This window comes from Crocodylus porosus, unplaced genomic scaffold (assembly GCF_001723895.1).
Source record: "Crocodylus porosus isolate Cpor-Errol unplaced genomic scaffold, CroPor_comp1, whole genome shotgun sequence".
Taxonomy (NCBI): Eukaryota; Metazoa; Chordata; order Crocodylia; family Crocodylidae; genus Crocodylus; species Crocodylus porosus.
In genome coordinates this window covers 1,503,169-1,516,398 of record NW_017728928.1, presented here as the reverse complement: position 1 = coordinate 1,516,398, position 13,230 = coordinate 1,503,169, and the positions used below count along the sequence as shown (strand labels likewise).

At 64.4% G+C, this 13,230-nt stretch overlaps 1 protein-coding gene across 1 annotated transcript in view; it reads right to left on the bottom strand.

Moving 5' to 3' along the window:
• The window catches only part of SDK2 (sidekick cell adhesion molecule 2), a 35,402-nt gene extending 23,226 nt beyond the window's left edge, over positions 1 to 12,176 (bottom strand). The window contains exons 1-4 of the mRNA XM_019542795.1: positions 11,926 to 12,176; positions 4,599 to 4,705; positions 3,000 to 3,147; positions 511 to 644 (exon numbers count right to left, since the gene is read on the bottom strand). Coding sequence (XP_019398340.1) covers positions 511 to 644; positions 3,000 to 3,147; positions 4,599 to 4,705; positions 11,926 to 12,161 — 625 coding nt within the window. The 5' untranslated portion in view covers positions 12,162 to 12,176. The remainder of the gene's footprint in view (positions 1 to 510; positions 645 to 2,999; positions 3,148 to 4,598; positions 4,706 to 11,925) is intronic.
• Between the last annotated feature and the right edge of the window lie 1,054 nt (positions 12,177 to 13,230).

The following is a 13,230-nucleotide window of genomic DNA, read 5'->3' as shown; positions in this document are numbered from 1 at the left end:
GAGGGGGCATGACCTGCCGGCTTGGGACCCGGGCTAAGAAATGCAGCAGTGCTCCTTGCCGGGGCTGCTGAGGGGTGCCCTTCGTGGGCCCTATCGATTGTGGGCAAGGACAGAGCCAGGTGGCAGGGGCGGGTGAAGCGGGGGCCATGGCGCGAGATAATGAGTGCCTGCGGCTGGGCCCAAAGTGCCTAAATAAATTTGAGGAGGCTGAACTGTGAAGTCAGCAGAAGCCAGAGCCTCCGCAGAGATTTACTGCAAATTAAATCTGGGCCTGAGCCAAGCGGAGCGCCGAGAAGCGGGGGCCAGGACGCCAGATGCACGATGGCGCAGGCAGGACGGGGGTAGCTCCACGCTACTGCTGGCCCGTGGCACCCACGGGCTGCTTCGTACCCCCGGGCGTCCCCACTGTAAGGACACGGGTGGGTGGCAGAGGCTGCCGCGCACCCCTGGAAGGGTGCACGCCACAGCTCCAGGGCAGTCGGGCATTGCACCCGCCCGCCGTGCACTCACTTTCCACGGTGAGCGCGATGGGCTGGCTGGTCTTATTGTCTCCGTTCTTGTCGTTCACGGCTTGCACGTAGTACCGCCCCGCGTCGGGTGCCACCGTCGACAGGATGACCAGGGTGTTGTCCAGCGTGATGGCTCTGGCGTGGGGGGAGAAAGCAGGAGACAGCGTCAGCGTGGGCACATCAGCGTCCCTGGGGTGTTTTACACCCTCACTGGGTGCGTTTCACGATGGGGGTAAATCGCAGCGGCAGTGGTGCGGGAGGCTACAAATTAACGTGGCAACAAAGCCCTTAATCTCGGGCGAAGAGCAGCATCTCCAGCATTTACCTCGCCGGCTCTAAATTATCCCCAGGACTAAGAGTTTGGGGGGGAGGTGGGGGGACATGCCGGGCATCTGCAGATTAATAGGGTTTCTCTGGGGGTTTTTTTTTTTATATAGAATGATCTAATCTGCTGGCAGCGTGAAATGGTTGGGGGAATATATTTTACCGTTAAATACGAGATAAAGAGCTTTATCTCCTCAATCCTGCTTTGCAAATAGAAAGGAGACGCGCTCCATTCCCCGCACGACGCGGGTTGCCAGCTCAATTGCAGCAGGCTGGCACCGGCACCGGTGAAGCCGGCAGCTCCTGGGCACGCGTGGGCCTGTGGGAGTGCATGCCGGGGGCTGCCATGTGTTGCTACACGCGTGGGCAATGGGTGCAGAAACCGTGTCCATGCACGCTGTGTGCGCAACCCACGGGAGGGGAGCGTGGTTCTTCTGGCCGCTCGAGCACCAGAAGTTGAATGCTCACTCTAGCTGCCAGCGAGGGCCGGCGTGCCAGCTGTCTCGTGATCGATGTGCGCGCGTGTGCTTTTACACGCGGTAATGCGGAGCAAGAGCGCGCAGACACACCGTTCCCGGGAAGAGACCCACTGCAGAGAAATCCCCGTTTCTCCTCTGAACTCACAACCGTTTGCTGCTTCCTCATTCCCTCTGCATCCATCACATGTGCACCTGCGTGCCGAATCCGGGCACGGCAGCAGCTGCGTGCACTGGAGGCAGCACGCGTGCGTGCACATGCATCTAGCATGGGCACGTAGCGAGAGACCCTCATGACCCGCAGGCGTGTCGGCACACACGCCACGCGCCACCTCTCCCGGGGGCTCACGCGTGACCGCGGCGCCGGCGCCGAGCGTCTCGCTATGGAGGGGTCGGGCTGCGCGGGGGGACGGAGCCGTTTTCCCCCGGCAGATGACGGCAGCCCGCCTGGGCCGGGCGCTCTCCTCGCATCCATCTCCCTCCCTGGGCTGTTTTTTTCTTGTCTATCCTTTATTCATTTTCTCGATGATAAACAAAGCCATTAGTTTGTCAAGTCTATCTCTGGATGTTAACGCGATGCGCCCGAGACATCTGTTAAACACCCTTAATGTTAGTTTAACAAGGACAAATCCAGGCGAGTTCCCGGCGCCGTCTCCGATTCGGAGAGCGCGGCGGGCTGGGAACACGTCCTCGCGGATAAAGGGCTCTGCTTCCAGCGGGGCCGGGGGCCTGGGCCCACCCCGCGCGGGTCACACTTCATCACTTTTCACAAGCCCCTGAAATCTCTCCGGAGCGGCTTTGAGCCATTCAGGGCCTGACCGCTACCCTGGAGTTCGAGGCATCCTGGAGTGCCTGTTTCAGGCTCTCTGCAGACTCAGGCAGCTGCCCGCCGTGCCCTCTCCCCCCATCCAGCCTCGTGCAGACAGCGTGCACCGGGGCTGCGATGCTGGTCTTACGGCATCCTGCCCTATTTGGCATCCCCAGGGCCAGAGCAGGGTGTCTCTAGGCCCAGAAGCGAGACGGTGGCTGGGCAGTGGCCGGACGGAGGGCACGGGGCACACGGTGGGTGCAGGAAAGGGTCCTGAGCCTCCCTCCACTCTCCTCCTTTGCTTACCATTGCCTGCGCTCATCCCCTCCCCGAGAAGACTGTGCATCGTGCTGCGTGATAATTTAATTAGGGGCTAGAAACACAGCGAACGTGCCCGTGCCACGGCTGAGGCATCAGCAGGTTGACAAGGGGCTGCTGATCCCGCCGCGGTCGGTCGGGGGGCGAAGGGGGCAGGGAGCTCTCTTTCCCCGGTACGACAGCAGCCCGCGCCGCCTGCCACCCCGGCCGGCGCTGCCAGCCCGATAGCATTCATCAGATCCGTATCTCCCTCGCGCAGACACCAGCCAATTCGCTTCCAGGGACCCCTTTTAACTCTGCCATGAATATTAATCTGCTGTAATTGCTGCGATAAGGTTGATGGAGCTGGCACTTAATGGGACCAGCCCCGCGCGCCCGGGCTGGGAGCGCGCGGGCGGTGTGGGGGAGCATTCGCAGGCTTGTCGGCAGGTTGGATCCCACCAGCAAAGAGAGGGGGATACAGGGCAGATCGCCTCGAGGTGTCTGGGGAAACCTCCGAGGAAATCCCCGGGGGAAAAGGGGGCAAGGCAGGGAAGAGGAGAGGCATCGCCGGGACGTACTCACATGCGACTGCTGGGGGGGATTTTCCGGCCGTCGCGAAACCAGGTGACCTGGGGCTGGGGGAAGCTGGCGATGTGGGGGGCACGGATGACGGCCGCCTCGCCGTGCGACACGCTCTGTCGCGCCTCGCCGTCCTCGAAGCTGCCCATGTCTGCAAGGCAAAGGGAGATGCGGCGGGCCTGGGCACCGCTGCCCTGCACCCCACGCAGCTGCTCTGGAAAGGGCAGGGGGCCCGGGTGGCTCCCACCTCTTCGCAGCGCCCGTCCACGCTCCGGTGCAATGTCTCCGGGGCTGGGCCCGCACGGGCCGCGGGGCCGCAGTGCCTCGCGGAGGGTCAGGCTCGGAGGGCTGGGGTGCAGCCCCGCCCCGCCCGGGCATCCTCAGAGACGCACGCTCCGTCCTGCCCTCCCACGGGGGATGCCGTGGGGGGGGGGTCCGACAGCACCCTCGTGCGATGCCCGAGGCCAGAGCCGCCCTCCGCCCGCGCGCTGGCAATTTATAGCTGCTAAAAATAAATAACTGAGGAGAAACCAGGGTAGGTGGGGGCGTTGGGGGGGGATTTTTATTGACTTCCCTTAATTGCGGTAATTAAAAACATGTAAAGAATCTTTTTTTAACGACTTTGCCATTATCATTAGTTGTTAGCGCAGCTGCCTTATTAATTTCCCATTAGCTTCCTGATTTGTCATCGCTCTTCAGGAACGGGGTGTGCCGGCACCTCTGCAGGACCCCACCGTGGGGCTGCTGATGCGGGGAGGGGAGCGAGGCCTCTGCGCCCCCGGAGGCACGTCGGACGCACGGCCCCGCGGCTCTGGCCGTGTTCAAGGCCGGCCCGGAGCAAGACAGAGCCCCCGGCTGCATTTCCACTGGGCTGGCTTGGATGCAGCCTGCGCTGGGGGCGCCCTGGGGAGAGGACTGTGCCTGCGCCCCCTCCGCGCGGAGGCTCAGCACGGCCCCCCGGGCCTGTCAGCCTGGCTGTCCCTTCTCCTTCCCAGAGGACTCACGCCTGCCCCCGCCACCCGCGCGCGAGGGGAGAGGAGCGCCGGCGCGTTCAGCCCCGGCAGCGTCGCCCCCCCGGGACGCGCCGAGCGACAAAGGGCGTTTCCCTCCGCCCCGTCCAGGCTTGCACTAAACCCTCCGGAAAACGGGCACGAGCGGGTGATCCGCTCGGCGCTGTACATCGCAGCCGGGCTGGGGCATGACTGCGGCATCCTCCTCCCTGCTTTCCAGGGCAGGATCAAGCCCCGAGGGCACGGCGACGGGCCTGAGGAGGTGCGGAGCCGGGGGCTGCACCCCAGGGCAGACGGTGCTGGGAAGGGCCCCAGTCTGAGCGAGCTCAGCTCACGCCAGCCCCTCGCGAGCACGGGGAAGGCTGCAGGGCCGGCCAGGCCTCGGGCTGCCAGCGCGGCGGGAGCCGGGGACGGCGGCACCGGGCGCCCGAGCTGCCTCCCCGCGGCTGGACGCAGGCGCTCGCTCCCCGGAACGACTGCAGACAGTGTTTCCTTCGGGAGCCGCGGTGGAGGAGACGCCTCCTGCATCCAGCCCGAGCCGGGGTGGGAGCAACCCGGGGGCGCGGCGGACCCCCCAGCAGGCATCACTTACAGGCCACCTGCACCTCCGTCTGCCGCTGCAGCAGGGCCCCCATGCGGTTGCGGACGATGCAGCGGTAGAAGCCGGCGTGGGTGCGGTCCAGCGACGTGATCATGTACCTGGCGGGGGGCAGAGAGACACAGCGGCGATGAGAGACGCTGGCGCGGCCGGGCTCGAGGCACCGGGGCTGACTGCCGCGCGTGGGGCAAGTCGGATACCCTTCCCTGGGCGCCCGGCAGATGCCCGGCGGAGGGGGGGGGGGGGGAAGGGCACCCCCTCCTGCTGCCCGCTCCTCCCACCGGGTGCCCAACACCCCACGGCCACGCCAGGCTCCCGGCCGGCCGCTAGGTGTCAGCACTGGGGAGCCACGGGGAGGGTTACTCAAGGTCAAGGGCAGCCTCCCTGCGGCTGGCAGCATCCTGCCTGCCTGGCCCTCCCCCGCGGCTCGCCCGCGGACTCGCCCGCCACGGTGCCAGGCCCCGCGTGTCCGTCCCTGAGCTCGCGGCACCCTGGCCGCATCCATCCCGCGGCAGGGCTGAGAGCGGAGCCCAAATCCGCCCCATCTCTCCCCCTGCTCTCTGCCCCGGGGCTGCTGGGCTGGCACCATCCCTGCCATACCCCCAGCCCGCTTCGGGCAAGCCGGGCCCGAGATCACGAGCTGTGGGCAGGGGTGGGCGGCAGGGAGCGCAGCCGGAGCAGTGTCCGTGGCTCAGCCCAGGAGCGAGTCCTTGAGCGTCAGGTCTGATCTCCAGAATGATCCTTCTGGGCTTTAAATAAGACATTTCCATGCCGCCGAGCTGTCAGGGGCTGACGGGGACACCGGGAGGAACGGGCAGGCTCTCCTTGCCGCGTCCTCCTCAATAAATCACCACGCTGCTGCCACGCCACCACCACACGCACGCCCGTGCATGCACACCGGGCCTGGCATAGCCCCGCGCTGGGGCCCGAGCACGCGCCCTTCCACAGGCGTGTGCCTCCACGTGCGTGCCCTTCTCCCCCCCACCCCTGTGCTCCTTCCGTCACGCACACTGTGTGCCCGGGCACGCGTGCAAAGATGCAGCTGCACGCACGCTACCCCCCTCCTCCGTCGGTCGCACACCCCATCCTCCCCTAGCTGGGCTCTAATGGGAAGAGGCCGTGGCTCCCTGGCGTGGAGCTGGGACCTGGGGAGAAACCCGGCACCCACCGGTGCACGCGACAGGGCACCAACCCCAGGACTAGCACGTGGAAAGGGGGATCGGGAGAGAGAAGCAGGCAGAGGAGGGGCTCGCAGCGGGCTCCGTGCCCGGGGAAGGGCAGAGCAGGCGGTCAGCGTGCACCACGGTGCTGGGAGCAGGCACCTGGATACCTCCTAGCACCGCAGCTCCCCCTCAATAGCTCCCCACACCCGGGCAGTCTACCTGGCACGTCCTCCCGGCAAGGGTTTCGGCTCCTAACCCCTTAACCCCACTCCATCCCCGCCAACGGCAGTGACCTGAGTTCGTGCCACCGAGTCCAGGATGCTTGGGTCCCTTCCTCTCGTTGCCAGCTCGGGCTCCAGCATGCCACGTGCATGCGGAGGCGTATACGTGCGCACGGGCTGCGAGTGTGCATGGGGAGGCGTGCGTGCATCTGTGTATCATGGTCTGAAACACGCACAGACACGCGATGCCGGCAGAGCCCCATGCCCGCAGCCTGCGCGCAACCTCCCTCACCGGGGCTATACACAACCCAGCGCCCGCATCCGGTGCCCAAACCCTCCTGGGCATTCAGGCCAACACCAGCCCCTCATCTCAGTCCAACGTCTCCTCCACCCCGGCGCCGGGCACCATCTTCCCTCTCCGCAAAACACAAGGCACAAGGCCGACAAGTCTCCCCCGGCCGCGGGGAAGGGGATGAAGAGACTCAAGCAAGCCGGTGACGCGAGACCCCCTCGCTGGCCCAGTGAACGGGCCGCATCTCCGCGCCACCGGAGACCGCGCGAACATCACAGCGCCGGGCTTTGGCACGCACCTGAATGGATGGAAACAGCCCCGAGAAAGGAAATCAATTATCCAGCGCAGCCTGGCCCGCAGTGATTAACCAAAGGAGAGGAGGGACTTTGTTCTCCGCTGCCTGGCGCCCGTGGAGGCTTTTATCCAAGCTGGGTTTAATTTGATTCCCTTCCCGATCGCGCTTGGCATTAAAAGGATCGTAACTGATTTCACGCCCGCACCTGACACGGGGACGTGGCCGCCTCGGGAGAGAGGGGGGATGGAGAAGGGAGGGCCGAGGCAAGGGCTTGCAAACCAGCAAGTGGCATGGGCGATGGCAGGAGCTGCGCTCACCCCCGTCCCCGCCGCGCTGCCCGCCCGGGCGATGGGCTCTTGCGGGTCCCTCCGAGTGCTGGGCCTGGGCTTTGCCATGAGAAAGCAGGGCCACCCCAGCCAGCAAACAGGGCACAGCCAAGGCCAGGCTCCAGGGCCCGGGCGACTGCCTTGCAGGCGTCAGGAAACTACCTGGAAACTTGGGGGACACTTTTCTGACTCATCTGGAGGGGGCTGAGCCTGGCCTGCCTGAGCCGGTCGGCTTTACAGAGCAGGGCAATGGCTGAGTGAGAGCAAGGCATGCACAGCACCTTGCCCCAGCCAGCCCTGCCTGGGTGACGGCTTCACGAAGCCTCCACATGTCCTTCAAGGACAGATAATGGGCTGGAAGGGTCCCGGGTGTCCTTGCGCCCCCTAAGCTGTCACCGTGCTGCGTCCCCAGGCTCTATCACAGTCTTTTACATCCTACGGACGCAGATCAACGTCAGCGGCAGGCGCTTTCCTTTCCTGCCTGGGCACCAGGGCAGGGAGAGAAAACGCCCCCCAAGCAGCCCAAGGAGAAACATTGCCTTGGCTTGCTGGAAAAGGGGCCAGGGAGCAACTTCCCTCCCCTCCCTGTGAACGCAGCTGCCCCTCGTGCTGCAGAAACTGCCCCTGGCAGCACGTCGGATGCGGAGGTGCCCAGACCTCGATGGCTCGAGATGTCCCCGCAAAGGTCCCGGTGCCCGTGGGCGGGGATGCCTCGTCGGTGCCGCCAGGTCGCTGCAGCTCCAGGCCCTGCAAGCGCAAAGTCCGTGCGGCACTTCGGATGCAAACCACCGCGGCAGCAGCAGCTGGAATGGATTTGGGAGCTAAAAGCCTTGGCGCAGCCCCTTTGATTTACATTCCTGTCTAATGACTAATTAATTCTAGAGGGGGACATGTATTTGAATAGTTATTGTGTGATAATGAAATGTCAAGTGAGCATTAAAACACACTTAGCGAGGGTTTAACAGCCCCCGGCATCTGACACACGCGTGCGTCCCGGTACCTACACGCGCAACGTGCCATCCACAGCGGGATGCGCTCAATATGTCCTTAACAACCCCCCTGGTGCTTCATCAACTCACGTTAACGGCCTGATTGAATCTCAATTAGCTCCCGCCTGGAGACGCCGGCGTTGTGACACATGTGGCCGGAGCCGTCCCGCGTGCCGAGGCAGCGCTTTCGCGCGGCCCGGGGAATTGCGAGAGCTCCGGCAGCCTTGTAAATCGTGGCTCAAGCAGTCCTGCTAGGACAATAAGCCCTTGAATAATTGATGCACGGGCATTAATCTGCCGGCTTCCTGCGGAGTAGGGGTGGGAGGGAGCAGCTGAGCTGGGCCGTGGGGAGGGAGGCTGGAGCAACAAGCCGGGTATTTGTGCTTGGGGGTGCTACCTGCTTGTCTTCTCGCTCCAAACTCCGGGAGCACGTGCCCTTGACCTGTACATCAACCAGAAAGGTGCAGAGCTGGGTTACTGTACAGCCCCAAGCACGCACAACTCGCCTCTGGCCACCCTGTGCCAGCAAAGGTCCCGGTGCAGAGCCCAGGCCCATGCACCGCTCATCCCAGACCCCCTCGGCTACCATCAGCACAGCCGGGGCGGTCGCAAGCCTTCTGCTCCACGCTGCTATTCCCTGGGGGGGTTCAGCCAGGACTTGCGTTGGTCGCCTGCTTCTCACCTCTGCCGCCGTTTCAAAATTTTTTGCAAAAATCGAGTTGGTCTAATAAAAGATATCACCTCCGCCATGAGTCCTGATTGCTTCATCATCCAGAAAGCTTTCCTGTGGCTACAGGATGCTGCCCTCGGGGCTGGCGGATGCAGCCTTCCTTCTAGGAAAGAAACGGCAGGTGCCTGGGGCGGCTCCGAGCTCCACGCCAGCCCCGGGGACACAACTCGGAGACACAGGAGATGAAGGACGCACGCCCCAATCTCTGGGCTGGCAATGGCCTTGCACAGGGGCTTTCACGGGAGGGCACCAAACGAGCACGTTGCACCAGCAAAGGCAGCTGCAGACATTCAGGCTGGGGATGAAACCCAAAACGGAGGATTAGTCATGCAGAGATTTGGGGCAGGTGGGAGCATCTGGAGAAGCTCATATGCGAGTCTAAGATCTAATTAAATTTTCCCAGCCTCTGAGCTGCTAGCAGAGGGGCTGATGGGCTCCCGGAGAGGAGGAGGGAAATCCTCAAGGTGCCCGAGAGATCCCCGAGCCAGATGGGGTGGGAGAGCGAGACGAGCCTGCGTTGTCCAGGCCGAGCGGGTCCGTCCGCGGGTAACGGATGAGCAGCGCGATTCGGGGCGGCAGCAGGCCTGGAACAGGACGCTCTCCGGCGATGAATTACCAGCCCCGGCTCATCTGCATGGTAAATTTTTTGTGCGAGAGAAATAAACATCCTCAGCCTGCGGAGAGGCTCCTGGCCGCGGAGGCTTTCGTTCAGGCATCCGAGCGCCTGACCTGCATGCTGCAATGCCGGGGATGAGGGTGCCGGAGAGACGCGCGGCGGGAAGTTGCACGAGCTGGGAGTCCTGGGAGCTGGTGCCCTTTCAGAGAGGCAGAGCCACGTCTGAGCCGGATGGTGCAGGAGGAAGACGGAGGGAGGCAGGTTGTTGCAGCTGCAGCCTGTGCCACGGCCCTGCACGCTTCATGGGCGTCTGCTCCAGGGCGCAGGCACCCATGCACGCTTCCCCCGCTTCTCCAGTTCTTCCCATTGCAAGCACCAGCACCTGGGCCCTGCCGGCATCCTCGCTACCTGCGAAGGAAGACAGCGAGGCCTAGAGGCCTGCCCTGACTTGACCCAGCAAAGCTGCTGGAGGGCGTGGGGCTGTTCTGCGCAGGGATCCCGGAGCCTCCTTGCACCGAGGCACCTCCACATTGCACTTGCAGACAAGATCCTGCAACCTGCCTCGGAGCCCCGCTCTCCGCTCCCACGAGCCCCCTGGGAGCACGGGGCAGGCGGTGCTGACCCATGCCAGCCCATCGGTGCCCGCGGGAGCGAGGATCAGGCGCATATCTCCATGCGACCAGCCTGTCCATAGACCTCCACCGAAACACACGGCTCCGCTGCCCAATCTCCACTCCTGCGCCCAGCCTCGGAGGCTGCCACTTGCCTCTCGCCAGCCCTTCTCCAAGGGTTAGCCCGTCACTAAACTCGTTAACTTTTAATTACCACCTTCCCACTGCCATAGCCACCTGGCTCTGTGCCACCTACATCTTTATTAAAATTCAATTTGTGCCCATCATAACTAATTCCGGCACTCCACCTTCCTCCTCAGCAGCCGTCGGGCTCCGGATATGCCGTCCGAGCCCTCTCCAAGGGGACCCGGGGACGGGCAGCTCCGGCCAGGATGGATCCAGGTGACGCTGCAGGCTGGGCTGGAGACGGCAGGCGGGCGATGCTCTGCACAGCAGCTGTGGGCTGCGGTAGCTGCACGTCAGCCCTCGGTTTGCTTGGGTCTCCGCTCCCCACAGGTTTCTTTTCTCTCTTCCCTCCACCCTCCCCGGCCAGGAGTCAGCTCTGGGCGTCACCGGCAAGCAGACACGACGGTGCGGCACCCTGCAGCCACAGCACTTCCAAAACGGGGTCACTGTCCTTGTTTTGCAGATGGGGAAACTGAGGCACACAATCGGAAGGTGCTTGACCAAGGCTGGGCAGCAAGTCAGTGGCAGAGCTGGAAAAAGGACTCAGGTGTCTAGGTCCTAAGCCTGATTCCCTCACCACCCAGTGCCCTGGGCATCTCAATCCAGACTTAGCACCAGGACATCCCTGCTCCCAGAGAGGGGAACCAGACCCACGCTCTCCTGGGCTAGCCGGTGGGCATCGCTGCCTGCAGCGAGCCTGCTCCATGCACTTTGGAGGCTGCAGCAGCCGCGGGTGCTCCAGGCTCCCCCCTTCCCCCTCGTACTCGCAGCAGCAGGTAGCACGTTGCTTCGGAGGTGGCTCCACTCCCCGGGCTCTGCACTTTTGCACGCCCCCGCCCCCTTCTCGCCGGCGTTCCCACAATCCAATTTAATGGTTGACATTTTGCATTCTTCCCACGCCGACACTGAGCGTCTCTGCCGGGCTGGGGGAGCCGGGGCTGCACGGGGCCCTCCAGCCCTGCCCGCGGATCAGACGCAGGCAGGAACTGCACATATCCCAGCACGTAACGAGGTCTGTGCCCCTGTCTGGGAAATGGGCCGGACCCCCAGCAGGTCACATCCAGCCCTGGGAGGAGGCAGGTGGCAAACTCGGCCCTTGCACCAAGGCTGGCACTGCTGGCGGGTTGCAGGGCTCAGGAAGGTCCGTCCCCGGAGTCCCCGTCGTTCAATGGGGAGCTCTCAACTGGTGGTTTTGGGCTCCTGGTCCCCGGCTGGCTCCAAGCACCGCGGCGGGCAGGGCCCAGGTCGTACCCCAGGATCAGGTACACTCGCGCCCCGTCTCACTGTCTCCCTGAGTGCTGACCCCATGCAACCAGCTGTGCCAGGGCGCGGGCATCAGCAACCCGGGGAGGGGCAGTGGCATCCCAAGATGCGGGGTGGGATCTTGCAAGCTCAGCCGAAGGAACAGAGCCCGGGCACGGACCGGGGGAGCCAGCAGCTCCAGGGTCCAGCCCCACGGCCCCGCAAAGTCAGGGAGCCCTCCCGGGTGCAAATGGCCCCGGCGTCACCATCCGGGGGGGCACATCCCGCTTGCTGCCTGGTTGACGAGGCGTTGCCACAGCAACGAGGAGCCCTCGGAGGTGAGGGCTGCTTTCACGGGAGCGGCTCGCGTGGGGCTGAATGACTGATGAGGCCGCGGGCCGGCGCGCTCCGTCCAGACCCGGGTCCCGGTGCCGGCGCCACGAGGGACTGGAGACCCTTGGGCACGGGCACGTGCCCTGCTCATCCCCCTGCTCCAGCGCCCCGTCTCTGCCTCGGGGGCAGAGGGGACCGGGGCTGGCGCCGGGCTCACCGATGGCAGCCGGCGGCACGGAGCGGGGAGAGCTGGAGCCGGGGTCTGTCCGGAGCCTCTTCGAGGGCCAAGGCGGAGACGGGCACGTGCCCGGGCTCACCTGTACTCCAGCGAGAACTTGGTCAGCTCCCGGCCGTTGTGCAGCCACTTGAACTCCAGGGGCCAGCTGCCCTCGGCCATGCAGGTCAGCACCAGGCGGTTGCCCTCCAGGTGCACCTGGCTCCGCGCCGGCTCCGTCTTGAAGTAGGGCGACACGTCATCTGCAAGGCAAGCACCGGGGCAGGGGTGAGGGGGCGAGCGAGGCACAGAGCCCCATTCTGGACCTGCGTCTTGCATCCGCACCTCCCCGGCATTGCCTTTTGGCCCAATACCCCCAGCGCTTGCACCGCCCTCCCACCCGGACACCCCTTCCCCTCTCCCCGGCTGCTGCCGACAGTCCCTGGGCCTGCACGAAGGGAAGGGTGAGATGGGGCAAGCGTCCTATTTTTAGCTGCTTTGCAGCAACCTCTGGGGCCGCAACTCTCCCCTGCTACCAGCCGAGCACTTCCAGGCCGCGCCATTTGGACACGGCAGCCCTCAGCCACGCGCCCTGCTAGACACCAGCGCCGGCGCTGCGTGGTTTCTGCAGAGACCCTGCCAGCAGGGACCAGCTCCTGTCCAGGGGTGGGTGGGAGACCCATGGGCTGGACCCCGCAGCGCTGCACACAGCAGAGACCTCAGCAAGCCAAGGTCCTTCCCCGTGACTTCTGGGATCCGACTGGATTAGGATCTGCAATCCTGCCTTCACACCAGCTTGCACCAGCCCGGTCGCCCACAGCGCCCCGCGGGAGCCCGCCCGTCCCCCGGAGATCACCCGGCTCCCAGCCTCCCCCCCTCTCAAGCCGTTTTGCAGGCACTGGTGCACCGAGGGCTTATCTCAGCAGCTTTCTTCCCTTTGTTCCCCGCTGTCTTTGTAGCATTTCAGATGGCACTGGGCTCGTACCCGGGGGAGCAGAGAGGGGGCCGGCGGGCAGCGAGCCAGGACGAAGCAGCGGAGCTCTTTGCTAAGTAAAAGTCTCGATCGAAGCAGGCGGGTCCATTTGCCGCTCGACAAATGGGAACCCTTTCGCTTCAAAGGCGCGAGGCTGTTCCCCGGCAGCTTTCAAGTGGGCTTTGAATCAGGCCTGGATTTGCTTCTTTTTTTATTATTATTATTATTCTGCATCAGATTCCTGCCTTTGCTCTCGCTCGGCTTGAAAACATCGGCGCTCCCAGCCGGAGCGATAAAGAGCGCCTTGGCGCGGGACCCATTCGCGTACGCGCACAAGAGCCACTTCACCCGGCACGGCGCGGGGAGGGGTGCGAAACCCACGCCGTGCGCTGAAAGGCTCTCAGCGGCTCCACGCCCCCACTCCGGGTAATTTGC